Source organism: Aphelocoma coerulescens, chromosome 1, assembly GCF_041296385.1.
Source record: "Aphelocoma coerulescens isolate FSJ_1873_10779 chromosome 1, UR_Acoe_1.0, whole genome shotgun sequence".
Lineage (NCBI taxonomy): Eukaryota > Metazoa > Chordata > Aves > Passeriformes > Corvidae > Aphelocoma > Aphelocoma coerulescens.
In genome coordinates this window covers 63,218,466-63,243,366 of record NC_091013.1, presented here as the reverse complement: position 1 = coordinate 63,243,366, position 24,901 = coordinate 63,218,466, and the positions used below count along the sequence as shown (strand labels likewise).

The 24,901-nt window shown below is 40.7% G+C and overlaps 1 protein-coding gene across 16 annotated transcripts in view; it reads left to right on the top strand.

Annotated features, from left to right (window-relative positions):
• The window catches only part of ENOX1 (ecto-NOX disulfide-thiol exchanger 1), a 367,773-nt gene extending 346,006 nt beyond the window's left edge, over positions 1-21,767 (top strand). For 14 of the 16 annotated variants that reach the window (XM_069009956.1, XM_069009997.1, XM_069009963.1 and 11 more), the window contains 3 exons: positions 14,173-14,275; positions 17,688-17,773; positions 20,822-21,767. In XM_069009956.1, coding sequence (XP_068866057.1) covers positions 14,173-14,275; positions 17,688-17,773; positions 20,822-20,953 — 321 coding nt within the window. In that variant the 3' untranslated portion in view covers positions 20,954-21,767. Of the gene's footprint in view, positions 1-591; positions 1,855-3,589; positions 4,146-14,172; positions 14,276-17,687; positions 17,774-20,821 lie in introns of those variants that run through there. The other 2 variants (XM_069010070.1, XM_069010079.1) reach the window with 2 other exon arrangements.
• Positions 21,768-24,901: the final 3,134 nt, after the last annotated feature.

Here is a 24,901-nt window from a genome sequence, read left to right as displayed (position 1 = left end):
TCCTACGTGGTTCTTAGTGAACTGTGATGCATATAATTGGATTAGGACATATTTGTTACAGTTGACAGGTTGAATTCAGCAAATGAAATACCTCTACATGCTGAGCAATAGTGGGAGGTGTGGGTAAGGAAAAATGGCAACGTATGCCTGTACACTGAACACACAATCTTATCTTCACACTGTGGCATATTTAGATTACTTACTCTGCAGAAAATCAGGCTCCTAGAAAGGACAGGAGAAACTTTAGGCACAGTGCATACACATCAAGAAAACCCATACTGTAATCTTAAAAAGATTACTTTCTTCACTCAGGATTTCTCCTGATGGCACTAGTCTGCATCATCTTTTACGTTAGAAAATGGTGTTATTTAAAACAAAACATGGATATTTTTCTTAGCAAAAGCGGATACAGATGAAAATGTATACTTAGACCTATCCTGGTGTGTCTTCTGCAGACCCATTATGTGAGACCATCCTGAAAGGGAGACAAGGATCTGGACGCCTTTGGAAAAAGAAAAACGTCCCCCTCTAAGTAATTTATAGGTTCTCAACCAACAAACTGACCTTCATTTTCTTCTCTTGTTTTTGCAGGAGAATGAATTAAATTGACTAAGATGCTGAAGCAATTGCAATGTCATATTCCCTGCATGGCAGTTCACACACAAATCTGTGGGGGTGGGGGAGACCAAAATTTTAGCATATTGTCAGTGCATCTGTTATTTCCAGAAAGCAAAACCATCTTACAAGGCTCTGTACAGTCATAAGGGTGTTTCATGAGTGATTTGCCAGGTACACGCAGTAATATTTGTTATGGCTGTTGACATTTCCCAGATATACTCTGTGTCAGGAAAGGCCAAATGTCGGGCTCAGGCAGTACACAGAGCCTGAGATCCTGGCCTGGCATTAACAGAGACTTCAACAGCCAGCACTGCCAGAGGTGCTGTCACTGAGTGCTCATTTCCATCAGTCCTGTGCTTAGAAAGGGATCAGTCTTTGCTTTTAATCTGAACTCTTTTCATTTCTTCTTCATTGCTGCATGTAATGATATTTCATTCACATCTCTGTCTTAACTGAAGTGAAAATAATGACCAATGGACAATCATAGCTTCAGATATAATCCTCTTCAAGGATGTTCCCAGACTCTTGGGACCTGAACACTCCCAACATGAAAAAATAATCTTGCTTGGGAGCTGTGCTTGAGTAGAGACCATTTTGCAAACTGAAAATGCTAATAACATATTTTGTGACTAACTCTACAGAGACAATTTCTTGTTCTACTGTTTCTGTAAGTTCAGTGGCTTTCTGTGAGGCTGCTAGTATGTAAATTAATTCTGTGTTTTGATCAAAGATCTCCTTTTGCTCACTGCTGAATTCAGTATAGATATGGCACTGCATGCAAATGCAGTGAATACATCCCTGGTTTGGGGGTCAGAAGGTTAACATCCATGGTATCCCTCCATGTAAATGGAGAAAGGAAGATTTTTTTTTATACAAGTCTCATTTTAGAAGTATTCAGTGATCTTCCAGGAGTTCATTGCTCTCCCTTGTCAGCTATCTGCCTTCCTTAGATGGCTGCTGTAACTCCTACACTAAAAGTGCTGTAAAATGGTAATCAAGAGTATCAGTTTGCCACGTTCTGACCAAAGCAAGACCTGGGTCATGGTCACAGAAGCATTTCAAATGCCCAGATTGCAACTGCATAGTGAAGTCCTGACACTGTTGAAGTCACTGAAGAAATCCCCATCAGGTAAAAAGTCAGAATTTTGCCAAAAGACTTTATGGTTACCTCATTATCACCAAGACATAATAAAATTAATATTTTTCAGAGAATGAAACTGATTTCACCACAAGGTTTTTCTGATCAGCCTTTTGTTCTGTTGGAGTTTCATTATTTGAACAAAGTACTGACTTTGACCACATTCATCTGTCTGCCTTCAGCTAGTGTCTCCTGCAGCTCGGACACAATGTTCTGTGGGTTTTTCTCCAGACATGAAATCAATAATATTAAGTAGGGATGCATTTTTCCATTTGAATGCTTGAAGCTGTTGTCAGAGCATTTCTCGAGTTCAACCAAGCCTCTTACATTTAATGTTAATTCTTCCTTTAATTCTTGTCTTTTGTACCTGCTTTTGAAGCAGTTACCAGACGACCCTTGACTCTGAGTAGGGGGTATATTTCACTGCATTGTTCACTTTATACTACACTGAAAGTGATGATATTCCTAACTACACCCTAGCTTTCTCTTTTCACAGAGTAGGTTAATCACTGATGATCTTCATCAAAGAAAAATGTCACTTAAGTGAGGCTTAATTTTGCAACAAGTTGGGCAAAGATTTAAAAAGCTAATCCCCTTCAGTTTTTGGAAAAGTCTGTAATTCCATCAAACTCATCAGAGTTCAGTTCTTGTACTTTACTATACAAAAGTTTAATTTAGGCACTCAAAGGTTCTTGCTGTGAATGTTCCATATTAGTGTATGTGTTAGTACACACATGGCATTTGATGTGGCTGCTCCACATAGTGTGGCAGCATCTCATTGAGCCAGGTGAGATGGAAAGGGCCCTGAACACAGGGAGAAGAGTAGGAGCTAGAAGACTGCAAAATCATCGCAGTAGTTTGGGAGTGTGGGACAAAAGTTGGTCATCTTCAGTGATGAAGATCCCAAGTGATTGCTGATTCTTCTGCTTCACTTCCTTGTGCATGCAACAGCCACTTCCTGGTTATCCCACTCTTCAAAAGGCTTGCTCTTCCCGGAACAGCACAGGCTTTCAATAAAAAATGTGCTCAACATGACTTATATAAGAGCAAGTTGAGTCTAAAGTTACAGGCCAGAAAACCCCAGTGCAGACTTTGGACATGTCAGGAATAATTGTGTGTTTCTTTCCTATCTGAGCTTCCCAGGTTTGTAAGATGTGAACCTTTGCCCCAGCAAACTGATGTTAGTCACTGAGCACCTTCCTTGCCCCCCCCCCCCCTCCCCCCCGATGGAGTGTTCTGGCCTTGCAGCAGGCATTTCTGGAGCACATGGGGTGTGAATGGGCACTGCAGAAACTGAGGCCATGGCCCCTGGATGCATTAGAGAATAAAGAAAGGGTCCTGGTAGCCTCTCCATACCCATGAGCTCAAGCTCTCCATACCCATGACATTCCCTGCAGGGAATGCCAGAAGTTGGGGTTTGTCTCCCTGCCCTCCCTGAGAAGAAAAGAGCACAGACTACGGGCACCCTCCAGCCCCTTTCATTGTAGCTGCTGCCCTCTGCAGGTGTATAAAGAGAGCAAGCAGGAACAACGGGCAGTGCGGGGATGAGGATAGATCTTTGAGGAGAGAGACATGGGGTTCGGTTTCTCGTCATGGGTGTTTTGTGTCAGGAGGAGAAGGTGCAAGGACCCTTACCCTGATTGGATTGGAGCCATCAGGGGGGCTTTAGAGAGACACATTTACTGTCTGTATTCAGGTTCTTCTGTCCTGGTGGGGCCAGCACCAAGGTGCGAGGAGTGGCTGTGCCTCCTTCTATTTCCTATCTTTTCCATTCCAGACATTTATTTGTAGCCCTTCCATCACTCATTTCTTCTCATTTCCTTCAATTTACAGCACATGGAGCATGATAGATTCAAGCAGCTCTGACCGTTTGCAGATCAGCAGCTTTCCTACTTACTGCGACAGGCATGAGGAATGACCACCTCCTGAATTCAATATCACGAGGCCTGAAAAGAAGCAGGAGTTTAACAGGCTGTTTAGGATGTTATCAAAGAGCCCACTCAGCCTTCAGAAGTTCTTGTGCACTGGTAGATCAAACCTCCCTGACTTGCCCCCTTTGCCACCCCAGCCCTGGTTTGCCGTTTCAGAAGACAGCAAGAGTTTCATTAGCATGGTACAGGTGTCTCTGCTGGATAAATCACAGTCTCTGAGATTCTAGCCATGATTGAACCCTACAGGGTGCAAACGGGGAGCAGACCAGGGTATATTCTGACACTGAATGTGCCACCTGAAGTGGATCTAGGCTGTAGCAATAACCCCTTTGTTAATGTGCAGCAAGAAATCACACCACTTCCCTTGTCCCTAATTAAGAGTGTCAGAGCGACTTGGCTTTTGATTGCAGTGAATTCTGATCATCCGAGGGAGGAGAAAGAGAACTCTGAGACACAATGATAAAACCCATTCAGCCACCCACTCAGCAAATCACAAAAGTTTTTACTTTAAATTTCATATGAGCTCCACAGGGAGACAGATCTTCAATGCCCAGAGCTACTTGACATTTTAATAATACCTGATCATTATGTGAAGCCTTTCATCCCAAAGCATTTTCCCCGAGTATTTATACTACACCACGTATACAGGAGTCATCCTGTCATTTTGAGTGAGGAATAACATTCAGCCTTATACATATGCAGCTGTGTGCTTAACCCACACAGTGTGCAAGGCAGATTGGCTTGTCAGAGCACTCAGGCTCCCCCGCAACCACCTGAAGGATGACGGGCCACCTCTGCTTCAGCCACAAGCCTACTACTGCAGTCCTGGGAGTTGTACACCACACTCACACTCCTTCCAACCAGCTTTCAAGGAATAGACATGGAAAAAATGTGACCAAAGTGAGAAAGGAACTTCAATATTCCCAAGAGCCACTCTCCATAGTATGGTTTTCATTGGAAAGGGCTTTAAAGATCACCAAGTTCCAATCCACTTCCATGGGCAGAGACACCTTTCACTAGACTAGATTGCTCAAAGCCCCATCCAGCCTGGCCTGGAACACTTCCAGGAATGGGGCATCTACAACTTTTCTGGACAACCTATGCCAGTCTCTCACCACCCTCACAGTAAAAAATTTCTTCCTTGAATCTGATCTAAACCTGCCCTCTCGGTGTAAAGCCATTCCTCCTTGTACTATTCCAACATAGCCTTGTAAAAAGTCCCTCTCCAGCTCTTTTGTAGCCCCCTTTAGGTATGTGAAGATACTCTAAGGTCTCTCCAGAGCCTTCTCTTCTCCAGGCTGAACAACCCCAACTGTCCTGTCCTCACAGGGGAGTTGCTCCAGCCCTCTGATCATCTTCATGACCCACCTCTGACATTGCTCCAACAGATCCATGTCCTTCCAATGTTGGGAGCCCCAGAGCAGGATGCAGCACTGCAGGTGGGGTCTCACCAGAGCAGAGCAGAGGGGCAGAATCTCCTCCGTCGCCCGGTGCTGCGTTTGATGTAGCCCAGGATACAATTGGCTTTCTGGGCTGTGAGTTCACATTGCTGGGTCATGGTGTGCTTCTCATCAAACAATATTCCCAAGTCCCTCTAAGGTACCTCAGAAAGAGTTTGTCATCCTGATCAAGATCCACTCCAAAGGAATGAGAACTCAAAAGTGTTTAAGTACTTTTTGCATATTCAGATGTGGAGATTCCTAAAGTTAATATCTTTCAAATACAAACTCAGTAAGAAAACCATTAACTCTCATAAAGAATTTAAGGTTGGTTTTCCCTGCCTGTTACTTCTTTTTATTTCAGAAAAGACATTTTCAAAACTTCTACAAGTCCCAGAAGGGAAATGAAGAGCCTTTTATTTTTTCTCTCACTTTGACTGTTCTTGAAAAAGTGCATCATTCTTTAGGAGATTGCAAGAGCAATATTTGTGCTAAAGACCATTTCAAAGGGTTTTCACAAATTCTCAGTCTCAAGTAAACATGAAATGTCCCCTTCTACAATGACTTCAGCAGAGCTGGTGGGCAAGTGATGCTTTAATTCAGCCTGCCATTTGTTTGCTGCAATTCCCTAAAACAAAGTGTGCAAAATGACAATTACCTTTTATCTTGCAAAGCAACCACCTTCACATCACATAAAACATCTGTGTTAAGTCATCAGGAACCTACACATAAATCCCACTTTAGAAAATGAAGCTACCTGATCATACTTTTGAAAATGATCATGAAGTAACTTTCATATTAGTCATCTGTATTTTGCATATGTACATTCCCATAAAATAAATGTGCTCAAATACAATGAAAAAATATGAAGAGATAGTTTCAATGAGAAAAGCATTTTCAGGTTATTGGTAGTTGCCTAAACTCAGCAGGTGAAAGTTATAATAGTAAAAGCTTTGTAATGAAAAGTTAAAAGCATCTCTCTGGCAAATGGATCAGAAAAATAGGATGTCAAGAGCACCATAATACAATTAATCTTCACTCCTGAAAATGCTTCTATTATGTAGGATAAATCAGATAAACAAACCTTAGATCCATCCTTGAAGTTTTTCATTCATAAGGTCTTACATTCACAGTTCTAATTTTTCTACATTGTTGTTAGTATAATTTTAATGACAGATAATTTTTCAAGTTGTCAACTGTTTATTTGTGCACTCTTAAATTTACAATAATGGTAAATTCTATATTAGTGTATTTTATAAGTAAATTTCTATGTGTGTCCTTTAAAAGTATTTACAATGTGCTGTTGCTGACAAAACTGACACTGGCTTCTTGCATAGAATAAAATAAGTTACCCAGTTTAGGCTTGATTTGAATGAAAAGATGACACCTGGTGTCTATCATTTCTAATGACAGACCAGTTGTATTCACCAGCAGTGCAGCATATGGCAAATATGTCCTTCTGCATCACTAGGTAAATAGTAGATGGAGAAGGCTCTTGTTACACCCTGGAAAAAAAGCACTGAAAAGCAAAGGCTTTTTAAATTAATTTTAGACCTGGTGCTATCTCTAACAGTGGCACTAGCTACTTGTGAGAGCTCTGGTTTTGAGGTTGAATGCCTCATTCCTTGCCTTATTTTTTTCATATGTGATGCAACACTGCAAATTTTTACTGTGAACTGAGTTATCCCAGTACAAATAGAAAAGGCCAAGAAACCTCTCTGCATATAGACAGTGTGTCACAAGGCCATTTAACTTAGAGCTAGCCATTCTACTAAAACCAATTCTTAGGCTGTGAGGAGCCAGGTCTGTGTAAAAGATAAGCTTTCTAGGAAGTAGTTAAATCACTAGCACAAGGTAATTCATTTGAAGTAACAAAAGAATTATATTAATCAAAAATTACGAGCAATTTTCTAGTCACAGAATTTTTAGAAGAGTAGTCAGCAGTCAGAAACAGTTACTGACGAGGACAGGCTGAGAGAAGAGCTATGTAACACACATGATGTTTATTTAAGTTAGGACAATTTTAAGTTACTTTCAGAGTTCAGAGACTCAACCAAATTTTCATACATCACATCACAATACAGTGTGTAGCCTGCGAAGGGGAACAAGCTCTGTTAAAGAAAGAATTAAGAGACATTTGGCCTAAACCAAGTATTGCTTCTTCTGGGAGACCCTGAATCCTGTGGCCTGACAGAGACAAGGTGATCACAGCTCCCTGGAATCAACCTGCAGCTACACTGAGCACATATTCCTCACAGTCACGTGGAAGAACACACATCTGCAACACATGCATCACATGCATACATCTATATACACTTGGCCAGCCACACAGATCAACACAAACTCAGCATTCAGAAACATGAACAGTACTGAGGTACACAAACAGCACTTTCTGGCTGATCAGGGTAAAGGTCCATTAGCGGGAAATACATGTGCAGACTTACACATATACACAATGCAAATCCCTCCAGAAATTGGACTGTCATCATTTAGCCATTCCCCAGGCTCCATGGTGTCCCTAGTTGGTTGCTTGGACCCCCCATCTCTCTAACTGTAGCATCCCAGGCACATGGCTCTCTGATTTCTGACCCCACTCCAGCTGCTCTGCTCAGACCCCCTCACAGCCCCCCCCACGCACACAGAGCAGAGTCCCTCAGCCAGGAAGAATGAAATGAGTTTAATGAGTGTTATACATGTCTACTGACCAGCAACCTGTTCACATGCAACCACTCACTCCCTTTTATCGCCTCCCAAATTTCCACGATCCCTCCCTTTTCCTGCCTTTTCTTTCCCTGCTAAGGACACTCAACTAAGTTTTGTACAAACCCATGATGCTCTGCTCCTACATCCCATAATAAGTCCCGTATTCCTACAGGCAATGCTCTCTCAGTCTGTAAGATGTTTCAGAGAGGTGGACTGAAGTTCACCGGTGTCACGTTAGACCCCTGGGGCTGATGCTTTCCTGTGACAGCCCTGGAAGTAGCTGGGTCAGGGGACTCTGCTTTCTGTGATTGGGTTGTCACATCTACCCCATTTGTAATGGTGCCTCTGTACTCCTTTCTGCTTGTGGAAATAAGTCTTCAATCACAAGTATCACAAGGATGGACTAAGTGATGGTGGTTGGAAAATCCCATCTGCAGGGGATGGAGGCAACCCTCTGTTGATAAGGGTGCAGGACTGGGATGTTGGAGAGAAACTGCTGAGCCATTGGACCTTTTTGTTGCACATCCATGTGCTCTGCCACTTCACCTGATCCTGCTCTGAGCAAAAGGTTGGACTCCCAAGGTCATCTGCATGATTTTGTGATGCCATGATCATCTGAGTCACAATCACTGCCTGTGAGAGTACTCATACATTGCCACATTTGCAAGGAAAGTTGATTTAAGTTAAATTTAAATAAGCTCTTTCGCTGTCGTTTAGCTCAACTTGTATTGAATAATTTTGAATTCACCGTGGATAACAACACAGACAAGGACAGTAGCCCATTCTCAACTGACAACCATGCTAAGCTGTCAGAAGTTGTCCTGTACCTCAACCTTGCATGTCCCCATAAATTTAAGATGCCTGACTTGATGTGCATTGAAACTATTGCAAGACTTGCATTCACTTGATTGGAAATTGAATTATGCTCCACTCAGGTTAAAAGTGCAAGATTAAATTTTCAAATGTAGTTCCAAAGTACATTTAAAGAGAAACTAGCAAAGCAAACCCATCTACATCAGACTTTAGGAGGTTCACAGATAAATGCAAATAAATTAAGTACATATAGTTTGTCATGTTGCAGACCAATTTCCACCCAAGTTTGTAGTCACACCTGCCTGGTCCTCAATAAGCAGTTTGGGCAAACTCACCTGAAGTCCAAGCCCTGCTCCGTGGGCTCAGAGCAGGCACATGTATGCCTTTCAATACCTTATAGGCTGCAGATTTGGTATCTTGTGTGCATGGCTCTTCCTTCTATCAGAATTTTAAAATTACCTTTTATTTCCAAGCTTACAGCATCTCTCTGGCCTGCTGTTAATAGCCTGCAAGATTTTTGCTTATGTTTCAGACGTATAGTTTTTTCTCCTCCTACTCATTTTCTCTCGTAAATCCCCTGGCTGATGAGAAAGTGTGGTGTATCCCTTCCATTTAACAACATTCAGCAGTTGCTCTGTCATATGCCCGCTGTGACAAACACCAAGTCTTTCCTTATTCTGCTGCTGTTTTAATGCCTCAGACAATTGGCTTTGTATGTATAGTAAAAATGCAAACTTTTCCAGAGGCAGGTGGGTTTATGGGATTTTTACTGGGTGTTTCAGAAGACACAATATTATTTTTATCCTGTCACCACACAATTCTTCAGAATTCCATAAAATACAACAAAGAAAATGAGGTCGTTGAAGACAGTATGCAAGCAGTCATCATTCCTCCTAGATTCAAAGATAATTATCAAACACTTGGATTAGCCAGAGAGTGGAGGGAATATTTCATCTCTTTGGATGTCATTGCATCCTGGTCACATGTCAGATATCTTCAATGTCACATTCATTAAATCCTGTGTTCTGCCTTTCAAAGCAGAATCCTGAACAACAGATGGCGCGGAACTGCACTCTGGCAGGAGGAGCTTCCAGGTAGGGCAGCTACTGTGCAAGCTCTGTTCAACTCTTGCTCAGTGTTTATGGAGAATATCAAGTCCTCACTCCCCCCATTTTTAGGGATGCTGGCTAGCATATATTTTCTGGCAAGAACAAATATTTTATATTGTCTGCCTTTTTTATACTAGTTCAAGACTGACCTGAAGAGGATTAGTGCTTCTAGATTGAGAACTTTTTATTTAATATCTTACTTTTCCATAGGGATAAAAAGAAACCAATAAAGGAGAGAAAGACCCAAGTCATCCAGCCTAAATATCTGGAGCTTTCTGATCTGCTAGAGCCCTGGAGTGCAGAGCTAGCCTTTTGTTTATACAGGTCTGTGATTATCTTCTGTAGAAAGTCACCACATCTCTTCCACTCTTCAGAAGCTCTTTGTCTCTCTCTGCAAGTGCATTTCTCCAGGAGTTACTCTCTTATTTGTCGTGTCTCCAGTGTCAGACCCAGCTGCTCTCTGGACAGTGAGACCAGGCACCTTTCGGAGCAATATATTTCCCCATTCCTCTTCCAAAAGAATTTTCTTCCAAAAAAAGCTAAGATACTCGAGTGAATGATGCAAACCAAACTTCTCTCCCACCTTACAGACAGGCTTTATATATCCCTGTGCAAAACTGCCTTGTATGACTCTCCACAGCTATCAGCTCTGTGTCAAGAGTGGTGTCAGAGATCTGGTTGTGGAAATTAAAGTCGATGGGATAAAATTGTTATTTGCTGTCCTTTGTTTCATCCAGCAAGTTCTCCTGAACTGAAAGTTTTCCAGAAAGACTCTCCATCTGTTTCTCCCCCTCTGGTTCAAATGCAGGGAGCCCTGAATCAAAATGCTGGTCCAAAGCGGTATCTGCAGAACCATAGGGTTTTCAATCCCATGAGGGAAATTCATGTCTTTTCATCATCTGCTGATGGATGAAAGTGTCATTTGCAAGAAAAAGCTCTAAGCTGGCAATGGTGAGAGCATCACACAAAATGGTTGCATTCATACTGAGCAGCTCTGGACCTGTCATCATCAAATTGGTCCTCCAAGTTTTCCAATACCTGACATGATTCAGGAATAATAAATAGGACCATGTCCCTAATGATCTCCAGGTGTGATTTAACCTGGATTAAGCCTTTCACATACTGCATTTAGATCTTGCAAGGTCATTTCATTTCTAATAAGTAGCAGTTTGCACATGCTCAGCTGTGTTCTTGTCTTGTAATGCAGTAACTGACAGATGGTAGCAAAATATTCCTTTTATAATGAAACCTGCTGAAGGAGACTGCTTAGGGCCTCAGAAAATATAATTTTCCAAATAAAGAATGGTCTCCAGGAAAGAAAGGAATTACTGTAATGTAGTATATATTAAATAATTTTCCTCAGGCATCTGGTGATCAGTAGCTTTTTCTCATGTCAGAGAGGTGACCTAACTGTTTTTTTCCAATTGTTTATTGCCTCATTCACTTTTGTACTCTTAAAAGTCTTGTTTCTGTGGGTTGACATAACTGGTGCCTCTAAAAAGTGTAAACTAACTGCATAAGGATTTGTTGTAAAGGCCTCATAGGTACCAGATTTGTATCTGCAGTATGTTGTCAGATTCTTAAGGTTTTCACTTACACTATAATTAGCCTAGCTTCTGGGTGAATTTCACACCCATTTTTTAGACCCAATTATGCCATTTCTCTTAAACCACTATTAATTCCTAGCAGCATTGCTACTGAATTCTGATCTGCTTTATGTGGCTATGCACACCCTGTATTTTCTCATGGCCTGTGCACACTTCTTTTGGCAGCTGAATACATCAGAGTGGTCTAATTTATCATCTTCTGTGAGGCAGGTAGTTTTGGGTGGCAGAAACCTCTCCTTTTCAAGCCTCCAAGAACCTGCAACTTTCTTCTAAAGCCAGGGGTTTGATGAGTATCTATCTTTGCCACTCGTTTCCTCAGGCTTCTCCATAAATTTTTTTTACTCTTTTATCCTCTGTACCGACATACAGCTAAGGAAGACTTGATGTGACTTCCTTTAGCATCCCCTTACACTGTCCTATAAATCATACAAAACGTTCTGCACAAGCTCAAATCTAGGCATTAAATGAGAATCCATCTGTTCGTTGCTCCCAATGGGATTATAGTTTGTTTCCCTGCATCACTGCTTGACAAAACTTCTAATCCCACCTGAAACTGCAAATGTGCTGTGTTTGGGACCTGTTATATCAAATACACATCTCTCTGCTCTCTCCTTCCTCTCTCAGAAATTGCAATTTTTGGACAGCTTTTCTATCTCTGATGAAGTCAAAGTTACATCCTAACCTATACACACTCTGGTGGCATATGCATTTCTGCTGCACTATCATGAAATCTCTCGTCCAGCTCTCTTCTGGTCTGTAACCCCCTCATCATTACTGCCCTCTTGGAGCCTGTAAACACCTTTCTTATTTCAGTTTCTTACCTCAGTTTCCTTTCACTGTTTTTGGATGTCATGGCCAGCAGTAGATCAGAATTTGCATTAGCCTTTGGCTCTGTCAGGAGGAGAATCAACAGTGCTGGACAATTTAGAGCATGCTGCTGCTGCTGTAATGTGCCCTGTGCATTACAACACTACAGGAGTGTTAGTGTCAAGGTGAACACCATTATTTTAAGAGGGGATCACTGCCAACTCTTAAACTGCAGACTCCCTAAACTAAAATACACAACTAGAAAGTTATTTCATTTCTACTAACTAAAAAGGCAGCAGAGGATGACGTGTGCACAAGTACACATAGATCTCTGGCCAGGAAAAATGCCTCAGCTGGCCATTACAACTGCAACAAACCCCAGATGACCCAATGGACCTCACTTCACCTTCAATGTGGGCCAGGGTCTGTCAGAGCCCCTTGTCACTGGGGTCTAAGGACGCACATCTGCATGTATGTCACCCATGTGCACATGGAGTTCCTTAGCTGACACATGGCAACTTGCTCTTCTTTGAGACGCCAAGGAACACTTGAAGCCACGATGCATCTGAGCCATCAGGCACTGCCTATCTGGCAGCTGCCCCTTGCACTAAGCCTATAAAGAGCACAGACGATGTCACTGGGGTTTTTGGGTTATGTTATTTGTTGTTTCTTTTCCTTTTTCAATTGAGAATGAGGAAGCTTGTGACTCTTTTTACCAGTCTCACAGACTGTGAAGCCTTTAGTCATCCATAAAGAGGCACATTTGACATATTTTGGAGTTCATGCCTTTTTTTAGCATGGATTACGCACACGTTCAGAAATGCCTTACAGCAACCCAAGCCCACTGTCCCTCTTTTACTGCCAAAAATTCTTGCCAAAAATTTTGGAGCAAGGCACCACACCATGGGTATGTCCTAAATGAACCACATCATTATACCAAATAGTACATATCTGCTTGCATTTAAGGCTGCCCAGTCCCACGCAACGTCCAGCAGCTTACCTGGACTCCCTCAAACAGAACAAGAGCACCATTCCTTCCCAGTCCCACCTCACGCCATCGTATCTCCAGTGCCATGCTCTCTGCCTCCGAGGTTTTGCATGGAACTGCTGAGCATTTCGCAGAGCAGATGCAGCAGTGTGAGTCACTGCCTCACCGAGGAGCGAGTTATTGCACATTGGCTGCTCCATGGAAACAGGCCATGGATACGCTTGAGGATTGTGCAATACACTCTAAGGCCACTTGCATGTTTCGGAGATAATTTATTTACTTACATATTCCCAGTCACACAACTGCCTGGGTACTTCTGATGGAGCACCTGCTATGTGATCTCGTGGATGAAATTTAGGTGGTTCAGGCCACCTGGTTCCAGAAAAAAAGAGCTCCGAGTAGGAGCCTTGACTTGTTTGCCCTTCAGGTTGGTGCTCTTTCAGTCCTTAAAACAAGGTAGCTTTATGCAAGCCACCTGCTAGGAATAGTCTTCCTGAAATGTGCCGACGCTCAAAACATGCCTGAGAATTGTTTTGGATGGGCCAATGCCATGCCAGGTACTGGTTGAAAAGTGTAACAAGGCAGTGGGTTGCATTCTAGTAGCTAGAAGTGTTGTTAGTGACTGCTGAATTTACTCTTATGGCTGTAGCTGAATGTTTCCATCCATGTTCCCTGGAGGCGGTCTTGGTTTACAGCTTTAACAGCTACAAAATGTGAGTTTTCTGACCATCCCCACACTTTATGGCACAATCTCTCCAGCTGTTATAATGAAGAAGCACTAGCAACAAAGTTACTACTTACTCAACAAGCAAAATTTCTCTTCTTGGCAGCACTTGGCATAAAGGTAGTTCAAAATGTGTCTTAATATTCTGCAAACCAATCAATTATTTATAATTGTCTTGTCTTTAGATGTGAATTAAAGTAATGATTTTTTTATAGAGTTGAAAGGAAGCAGACAAGTTTAATTGAGATAAGTGAAATCTACATGACCACCTGTTTGTTTTTTTTAAACTTTATAGGAAATCAATGTATTGACAGTAGCGCTGGTCAACCAGGACAGAGAAAAAAACTCAGAGAAACGAAGCCCAGGTCTAAAATCAGAGAAAGAGGCACTATTAATAGGTAAGATAACTTCAAAGAAGATTTTTGAGAACAAAATGCCTTCTAACAGGTTTCTGTTTTGCATATCTGTTTATACACATCTTTGTGCTAATACAAATAAAAAAAGAAAAAAAATAGACTTTTTTGTTCCATCTGTGTTCAAAATGGCTTTTAGTAAGAAAAATTCTAAAATACAAATGAATTTTGCCTTTCTGAAAAATTCTGCAGTTTAATGAAAGTACTTCAGGTATGAAGATAATTGCAGGATCTGCATTTATACTTGAAGCATGAATGTATGAGGACTTTATTTACATCAAGATTATAGCAGGCCAGAATTGTATAGCTTGTCATATGATTATTAGACAAAGTGGTGAAGGAGAAGGGGAGGGAAATAATATTAGTAAACTACCTAGCAAAAAATATGTATACTGCATGTATTAAGCAAGCCAGATTTATGCCTTTGACATTAGGTGAGGGAATTAGCAATATGAATATTTATAAAGAACACCACAAGGACTGTCATATCCTTTACCTAGAATAAAATCTTTAAAATAAACTCCTAAAGAGTGCCTAAAGCTAAAGCTTATAGGCAGTGGGCCAGCTAACTGGTATCAGGAATTTAGCCATCCAGAACTGGCTGTACCCATGCTACCCTTGGAGGGAATGTGCCCCATTCACACCCGTGCATATTTTGCATTTGGTTTCAGTGGGGCAGGTTTGCATGGAGGCCCACAATTCCAAAGTGTACCCTGTGGCATGGCAACAGAAATGTTGACCTGAAACAACAGGCTTAATTTTTTTAGGTTTGTTCTTTTCACAAATCAGCGATATTCTGTTAAGTGATAGTTCCAAAACTACCTTAATTTGTTTAAATGCAACTCATTTTAATCACCTAGGCACCAGGAAAATAGCTGGTTTATTCCTGAGGCACAGAGTCAGCAATTCTCATGTTCGGTTCAGACCAAAGAGGTCATTTGAAAGTGAGAATGTGTTTAAATGTTTAAAGTGCTTAAGACACAAACTCCCAGCGACTAGTGAGAAGCAAAACAGTGGAATGTGCAGAAATGTGTGACTGGATTGAATTATGCTTGTTATAATAAAATCTGGAACTTTTAATTGCAGGGGACAGTACTTGATCTGTTCAAAGTTCATTCTGTGAGAAGGACAGTAAGCATGGGATTTTAGGAACAGAATAACAAACTTTTTTTCTAGGTCACTCACTATTTGACTGTAACAAACAGTGGCAGTGTCCCAAAGTGGGTCCTGTACATCTGCTGTTCAGTGGCACACTCAGATAAATGGAGTAATCTCAGTTCAGATATTACTGGACATAATACCCTTACAACTGACTCACTGTTACAGTTCAAAGATAAAAGATTCCTCAAGATGAATTTCATGTTATCTCTTCCTCTGAGGCATGATCAGGTGTGGCAAGGGAAAAAAGGGCCTTGCCTCCATCCATTCACCAAGTTTTTCTGTATTTTAAAAAATACAATGTTGTCTTAGAGGAAAAAAAGTATAAAAGAAAAAATTACTTAAAAGTCATCATGGAAGTCCAGTCAATAGCTACAAAATATTGACAAATTAGTTACTACTTACATTATGTGAAAGAGCTGGCTTTGAATGTCCTGAATTGAAAAGCCTTGGGAACCACATAACAGATGCAATGACACTGGTAAAATGTGATTTGAGTACCAATTGGATTTCCAGTCATCTCATCCAAGAGTGATGGTCTTGGCTTTTGCTTCTAGAGCTCTTGTGTGGCTGCTTGTAGTCACCCACTGATGCCTTAGGTTTTAACTTTTATATTTTTCAAATCATGCACTGCCTAGTGTGCAACTCTGAATTTTCCTGTGGCCTGTTAGCTACTGTTCTCTCATGCTGCTTAGACATAACAAAGCCTCTCTAGGTTTGTTTTCCAATGACAACTAGGTTGCCTCAGGCCCAAAATGTGTAAACTAAAGCCTTGAGAGGAGAGGCAAACTTGGGGTAGTTACATCATTGAGTGAAGTTATAATTAGAGAATTAACCCTGATATGCAAATGAACCAAACTTACGAAGGTGTGAGGAACTCGTGACCCATCTTGGGTGTAGCCTTTTGACTGCCCAGGGTGTACCTTTGAAGGACCTTCAAATAAATACCTACTTTTATTCTCTTATTTTTGTCTAGTCTCTGTTTTTTAGGTGGCCACCTCAAGGCTTCACCACAGCACAAAGAAAGTCACTGCTGCTAGGACTTGCCATAGTATAAAATTTATTACACGCCACTCCTTATGCAGGACCAGAAGTTTGTAAATGCTGTTTGAAAAGTGAAGGAGGAAAAAAGGTGTTCTTTGCAAAGCCAGTCTAAAATGCGTTAAATATTGCTTATCAGTTTCAACCACGGCCAGTACTTGGGGAAAAACGAAATCCAAGATTATCCTAATTCATTCGGCATCAAGAAAGCAGTATGGCCTGCAGTACACAAGATACAGTGACCCATTTTTGTCATTTGTAAGCATTTTTAATCCTGGTGTTTATGATTTAAGTAAAGGAAACTTCCCCTAGGGTGGTTTAGCTAAGAAGCCCATCCAAAGAGAATTGGAAATATTTGTTCTGATTCTTACAGTTCAGCTCTCCCCAAACAGCAAGTAACACACATGCCATTTTGTATTTTCATTGTTTGCTTAGAAGAGAAGCAATTGGAGAGTGCTTTTAATAGCAAAACTGATGCCCCAAATCTTGTTTTCTCTGGTCACCATTATTAATGCTGTCACTTGATTTTCACTGCAGAAAAAATCTCTAGACTTAGATCCTGACTCCTTCTAAGCCACTTTTAATTCCCATACAGTTTACAATCATCCTGAAAACAACAATGAAGCTAGACAGAATATGCTCTCTCTTAAGAAAAAGTAAATAAGAAAATATGTCATAAAGCATTTGTGTTTTCTTCAGCAGCAGTTAGGGGTAATACGGATTAAACACTTTTCATAACCAGCATAATTACTAGAAAAATTTGAGGGAGTGAGGGTTCTGACACAATTGTATGAAACATTTTCACAACAGAGAATCCAGTGAAGGGGAAAAAAACAATAATTTTACCATTACAATATCCACAATTTTATATTGGTAAATCAAGCATAAAATTAGTAGTTGAAATGCTCCCAGCAAGGCTTTGTTTAGAAATTCCTTTATTCATCAGTATATTATCTTGGTCACTTACTTGCTAACTGCTGTCATTCCTGAAGATGAACTATTGTATTTAGCACGTTACTATGACTGTATTAAAAATGTGCTGGTTTGTTATGCTTATTGGGTTGTGCAAGAAAAATAAGAATCATAATCTATACTGAAAAACCTGCAAGAACAGACTCTTCAGAATTATTTTGCCTATTTTAATGATACAGTGCCTGAAGTAATTTTAATACTTTGTGTGCGTTTGTTTTTAATACAGGTATCATATCCACATTTCTTCACGTCCACCCTTTTGGAGCCAATATAGAGTATCTTTGGTCTTATATGCAGCAGTTGGACTCTAGGGTAAGAAAAAATTAATCAAAATCTGTTTTCTCTTTAGAAATATTGTATTATTCTTTACTGCAGGTTAAATTCTTCATGCATTTCCATTAGAAAGATAATGGGATATGGGGCTTGGGGGTTTGCAGTCTTTATTCATTTGCAAATTACAGTGCACGTGCTTGTGTTGAGGTCTTTGCCTCGCACTGCTGAGCTATTCTGTGTCACAGAAGAGCAGAGCTCTAAATGGCAAAGACTAGCAGCTGATTTCATGACACATGATTCTGAAATATAGCTGAGGAGAAAAAAAGCAGAACAAGGGGCTATCAAACTGTTGCAGCTCTTGGAGGTGGCCCTTTATTCTTTGAAAAGTTGTTAGTTGTGTGTCACACTGAACTGAACCTTCATAAACACAAGAATGGACCATCTAGGATGTCCTTTGTCTCCACGTGGAAGCAGAGATGATCTCATAAAGGAACTGAGTGACCCTACTGCTAATTTCAGTGAAGCTGTGGCCAAGACAAAAGTGAAGCCAACACAAAACAGCATGCAAAGTGTTTATTGCATCGGTTCACACAGTTCACAGTCAGTACATACCTGTAGGGTAAGACTCTTTGACTTACTTTTTAGTATCTGCTGTAGAATGAGATGAAATCAAGCCCCAAAATGGGCCTATTCCTCTCCATTGAATATTAACCAAGTCAAGGGTGAGAAGCTCAAGTGTGAAATAGCCACCTTTGATCAGGTGAAATGTACTCCAAGTGCTAAACAGCGGCTCTGCAGGATGCCAGGCTGCCAGAGACACTTAGCAGATGCAGGGGTCACCCTGCAGCCTGCCACAGCTCTGTCCCATGTCTGCCAATACTTGGATGATGGTGCTTTCCCAGATCTTCTTGTGACACATTCCTTTGATCCTGGTGATATTTTGTTCCTGAACAGCCCCCTCAGCCTATAGCTAAGATCATCTTCCCACTGCTTTGAGGGGCTGCTTCATGCTCCTGGAAGATCCTGGATCCTTCCTCTGTTTCTATGAAAAAGTAGAGCTAAAAGCAGAGGAGATCCTGAACTAGAATCTCACTGGAATTAAGACAGGCTGCAGTGATAAGTGAGGAGGGATGATGAATTTGTTAGGTACTGCCTTCTGGCCATGGCAACTCAGGTTTGCTAGTGCTTTACAGCCCACTGCCACCCACAATGAAAAGGGAGTTGGGCATGAGGATGGCAGAAAGAGGTGAGAAATTGGTGAATTTCAATTATTTTTAAAATGTCTGGTTTTATCAAGACCTGATGAATCCAGAGCTTCACACCTCCAGACATTTCTTCTTCTGCTTCTCTATGCCCCTGCCACATGTGCACTTTCCTTCATCTTGTCCTGCATCACCCAGGATAAGATGATGCCCAATCTCCTCAGCTATCTTTCAAGTCCTTCCTTAACACAGCATTTGGCTTAGTTTCAACTGCTTCTTCCCTTGGATGACCTCTCCAGCTCTGTATCTCTTGAGTGGTAAGAGCAGTCATCCAAAATATGGACTCCCTGGGCTCCAGCCCTCTTGCTCATTGCTTCTGCCCAGTGAGTTCTTCGACATTCTCCCCCTGAACTGCTGTGGTCCCTTCTTGTGCATGACTGTGGGCTCTGTCCTTGAGCATTTGCTCACATGAGTAACATGTTGACTTCTGTGAGGCTGTCAGGGTCAAGCTCTTGATGCAAACAGAGCCCTCAAGGAAGGAGCACTGTCTCCATCTCTGCAGCTACCACCAGACCTACCTACTGCATAATAAACACAGGCTGCAAAATTTGACCTCGTTGGTTTATTTTGGAAGAAACTGCTTGTAGAAACAAATTACTTTTTAATAGCGTGATCCAGAGATGCAATCTCAGAGATGAATTTCAATTACTTTCCGTGGTTAGACTGTCATTCCTTGCCTGAGCAGGAATGATAAGGTCAGCGTACCCGTGTGGGCTGAGGGCTCTGTATAGAGCTCAGATACATCGCACAAAAGTAACCAGACACCCACTGCTGCCATGTGAGTACTTGAGAGATGGTTTGGATCACTCTGAGGCTGCCTCCAACAGTGAGTTTTGGTGCCACCTTTAACAAATCATTTAATCTTTCTGCTGCACTAACCTTGACAGAAAAATAAGAGGCAATAGATACTTTCTCGCCCCCCTTGGGTGTACTGAGGTATAATTAGCACATTTTGTGTTTACATAATGTTTTAAAAAGAAAAGTTTTCACCATGGAAGGTTTCTACTAATATAAATAAGCAGAAATATCATTATTTTGAGAGAAGCCTTTCAAGCCATGGAGATACCTGTGGATAACAGGCAGTACCCATAGATTTCTTTGCTGTTCCTTTAATGACTACCACTTTAGAAGCAGTCAGATAAAATGGCTCATGTTCCACGAGTGTTCATTTCTTGACTTCCCCACTGATTATACCAGGAAGGCTGCCTTTGTGAAAGTGTTTTCTGTAATGAGAGCATCTTGCCCATTAGGAAGGTGACCAGTCATTAAGGTTTCAAAGTGATAAAAACATCCTGATCAATGCAGAATTGGGAGCTTTACTGCTTAGTTATCTGGGGCTGCTGAACTGGGTAAGACTGAAGATGGCTCCATGGATAGTCAGCCTTCAATAACAAAAGGGAGCTGATAAAGTTTTTTTGAAAAAGAAAAACTGATGGAGCTGTGAGAAGAACCCAAGAGCTCGTAGGCTGAGAAGAAGAATAAGGTCCCATCTGCTTCCTCCTCCTCACAAGAACACCCGTGACTGTAGTTTTTAGATGGACTTCATACCACACTGTGGCCACAGCCCCAGCATGGCAGTTGTCATTGCTTTACAGTGGGATGCCACCTACAAGAGCAAAATCATTCCTGCAAGGAATCTGCACTTGCTTTGGAGTCTGGAAAGTCATGTCAGGCTAAGGTTAAAAAAAAATAATAATGGTTGGCTATTTTCATATGGCCTGAATACCTCTCCCCCTCACCCCTCTTATATCTGTTCGTAATGTTTCCTCTTTACAAGCTACAGGGCAGCTTTCTCACTTTAATTTTACCTTTGTTTCTTTCTCAGATCTCTGCAAATGAAATAGAAATGCTTTTGATGAGACTGCCACGCATGTTTAAACAAGAATTCACTGGTGTAGGAGCAACACTGGAAAAGAGGTGGAAGTTTTGTGCCTTTGAAGGAATTAAAACTATCTGACTGTGACTAGTAATGAAGCTATGCAGAAGAAGAATTTCTAGAGCATGGCAGGGTTATAAAGTATTAAAGTAAGAAATTTGGGTTTGGGCACATAGTAGTATGTTTTCAAAGTTATCCAAGCCTAATTTTAGTTACATTTGTGACGTTCTCTTGTGAGTGGAAATGTAGTTGTGCACCAGTTCCTAAAATAAAATAAAATTTTAAAAAAAAGTTTCAAAATGTGACAGATTGTTTCCTATGAAAACTGAAGAAAGATACCACAGTCATAATGATTTCAAAATACTACATGTCCTACATCTAAGAAAAGCTCATTGAGCAAACAGTTAAGGAGAAAGATAGCCCAGTTATGGTCGCTAAGCTACAGCAATTTATATGTAATATGTAGTAGAACTCATTAAGTTTTGTTATAGAAAGTTCTTTCTGTTTAGTAAGAGAATTGAGTAATTTTACAGTGAGGAAAAGCATACCAAAAGAAAACTTGAAGATGTGTCTGAAGTTATTGTATTTTGTAAATTAAGTTATATGCTGTACCAGGGATTTTTGCCTTATTGAAAGAGGCCTGAAAATGTGATTGGAGTCCTCAAGAATGCTTTATCAAGAATATTATTTTTCTAATGTAACTATTCTCCATTACAAGTTCTTTTAACATGGATTGCATATCAATTTTCATAAACGTGTAAATAAGGAGGAAACCAGTGTTACTGTATTGTATTTGGTATGTAACATTCAGGTTTATGCATCAAAATAAATATTCAGTTGCATTACTGTTACAAATTTTATAGCAGATATATTAATTTTTATCAATAAATATGACTTCTACCATATTGTTTGTATAAGTTTTTCTTCTGATATTTTTGAATTTTAATTGATCCAGCAAGAGTCTCCTGGAACTTATCTTTTCCCTACCTGAACTATCCATTGCAGATAACTTGGTTGAATGAATTATAAATCAAAAAAGAGCTTGCAATATTAGATAAGATTAAAATAATTTAAAATATCGGTAGAGGAAGTACCAGCATGGACCTTTGATTTTTTTTTTTCAACAAGCAGACGGGTGAAAAATTAACACCTTCAAATTTCTCGTTTCCATTGTTGTGTTGGGTAAGAACTGCTGTGGGTAAGAAACAGCAGCCGCCTTGGAGCCACACCCCTGTGCAGGCAGAGGAACCAGTCGTGAGAGAGCTGGTCCTATGAAGTGGGGCACCAACAGCGGGAAATATGGAAAATTCAAACAGATGCAGGGAGTATTCAGATACATGTCAGAGTGATGTTTCACTCAGGTTCTTCAATAAACAGCAATTAGTGTCAAATGCATTTAGTAGTGAAGGAACTCTCCAACATGGCTTTTGGTGATTGGCACTTTAGGACCTATTTCTCTTCTCTATTTCTCTTCTATCATCTACCTGGAATATAGAAATATTAAATGAAATGCTAATTGTGTACAAAAGGGGAAAAGAAGGTCTACTATGGGAGAAAAGAGGTTCAACAGGTCTATTATGGGAGAAAATTATACTTTCAGGCAGTATACACAAAATTTAAAAAAATGAAGTACATCTCGATTATGGTTGCCATAGAGCCTGTGATAAATTACTCCGGTGAAACTACTAATTATATGCCAGTTATGTTAATGAAAATTAACTAGTTTAATCCAAGTAACAACTCCTTCCTCTCTTGAGATCATACAGTTTCATGAATAATTCTGGCAAAAATGTGTTAGGTCTGACAGCTTGTATTTAAGTACTGTAACATAAATGTGTATGGATGCCACTTTGGCTAGGGAAAAGAGATGTGAGAAAACTTTCACCTTGTCTTACTCCATGCCATACTTACTCATTATATTCTGTCCTTCCTTTCCTTGTGTCCTCCTTTTTTTCCCCTTTAGATCATTGTCTCTCTCACAAAACAACTTCAAATCCAGATAGTCAGAAAACATTCTCTTTTTTGACAGAACCTTGTAACCTAATCACTGTATTTGCTTTGCATGTATTTTTTCTTCTTTTTTTTTCTTCATGGGTTTTTCATGTCTGTCTAGACCATCAGAGCTTTGGAAGGGTACCTTTTTAGTCCTTGTATAGTAGCAGCTGAAGGGGAACCTCTTTCACTGGATTTTAGATACTGCCAAAGAAGATCTAAACTTTGAGTATGAATAGCATGTAGGCATCCTGTATATTGTAATACATCAGTTGAGAACTTGAAATTCAGGGAGATCCTCAATGAACATCAGGTTGGGACCAAGTACTATCTTTAACTTTGTGTGATTTGGGGGAAACTGGATTAAAATGTTGAGCTCCATCATTTTAGGTGCTGAAATGTCCCTATAATGACTCTCGGGGTATCCAGCTGGGAGTTCTGCAGTTAATACAATGAGATTAATAACAAGAAAGCCACCTTCAAAAGACAGCTAGACTGGACATTAGGGAGCATTTCTTTACTGAGATGGTGGTCAAACACTGGAATGGGTTTCCAGAGAGGTGATCAATGCCCCATGGCTGTCAGTGTTTAAGGGCATTTGCACAATGCCTTTAACATGATTTATCTTTTCGTCAGCTCTGAAGTTGTTAGGCAATTGAATTAGATGACCCTTATAGGTCCCCACAAGACCTAAAGCAAGTTCCTGAAGCTGAGTCAGGTTGAAGGAAGATGCACATTTGGCAAAGACTCAAAGCCAGTCACAGTTAGCAGGATCTTCACAACGGTAGTGGGGAAAAAACAAGGAAAGGCCGAAGAGGCTAACCATGAGCTCAAGAGGTAAGACTGAGCAACAGCCTGGCATGCAACTGCAAGTTATGGAAGGAAGTTATAGCAGTGTCCCCTCTTCTCAAATAGGGACTAGTGGAGCAGGAGAAGGTTTGGTTTCTAACTGTCCCGACATGCTGAGGGCATTTTGCAGGGAGTTGTAAGTTAGGTTGATCTGAACTCCTGTTCTCCCAGGAGAGCTTTTCAGATCATCCTCAGCTTTGAACTGTCTTGGACTGATGGCAGGGGTGACTTCCATCACCTTAGAGAGGCCAGCCTCTTACTGCACTGTATCTGATTCCCACTTGAAGGATTAAGAGATACACTCTGCAAAACCTCTTGGACAAATGTGCATTTCACCCTGCACATTCCAGGGAGCTAACTGTAACCTCTCTGTTAAACTGCATTTTATGTCCACAAGAGATGTTTTATGTTTGATCTTGTTTGATGAAGACTACATTATCCCCATCACTGAAAAGGAAATTCTTAATATCTCCTCCTATGTAGTGGAGTGAATTGTTTATTGAAGTGTGTGTGTTTAGGGCAAAACTTGCATGTTCAGGACTGCCAGAGAATCACATTCACTTAAGAAACAGCCATACTGAGATTTAGAAAGAATCCTGTATCAAGCTATGCTACACTTAACCACACATGATGTGCAGCAAATACTGTGGAATCTAAAGCTAGAAAATTGGTTGTAAGAGCATTCTGGGTGGTTTGTTTAAGTAAAAACTCTGGTCTTGCAACCATTGTTTTATTTAAAATCCGAATGGCTTTGACAGTCAGTGTATGACAAAAATATTCTGGGTTGATGTGAGTTCATTTGGGGAAGGAGGTTTGGGGAGAGAAGGAGGGAAGAGAAAGAGTTGACTTTGGATATTCTTTTTGTGCTTCTGGCACCAGTAAGTAGCCAGGTCTGATGTAGAACTGATGTCAATTTCATCCACTTAACAAATGCATCTCAGTGTTCAGCATTAAAAGTGTGAAGCTTTTATGATTTTGTTTTCTTTTTTGTGAAAGTGTACAAGTTGTCCCTTGACTTGTCAATCAGGTTATCCTGCTCTGCAGCTCTTTTACCCTAAATTTTCCCTTAAAGAGAAAGTAGAAACAGAATCAAATTCTTTCTGGTTCTGTATGTGATTGCCTGGACTGCAAAAAGTGACTATGTATTTACTGAGCTAAAACAGAATGTTTCAAGAATAAGTAAGTCAA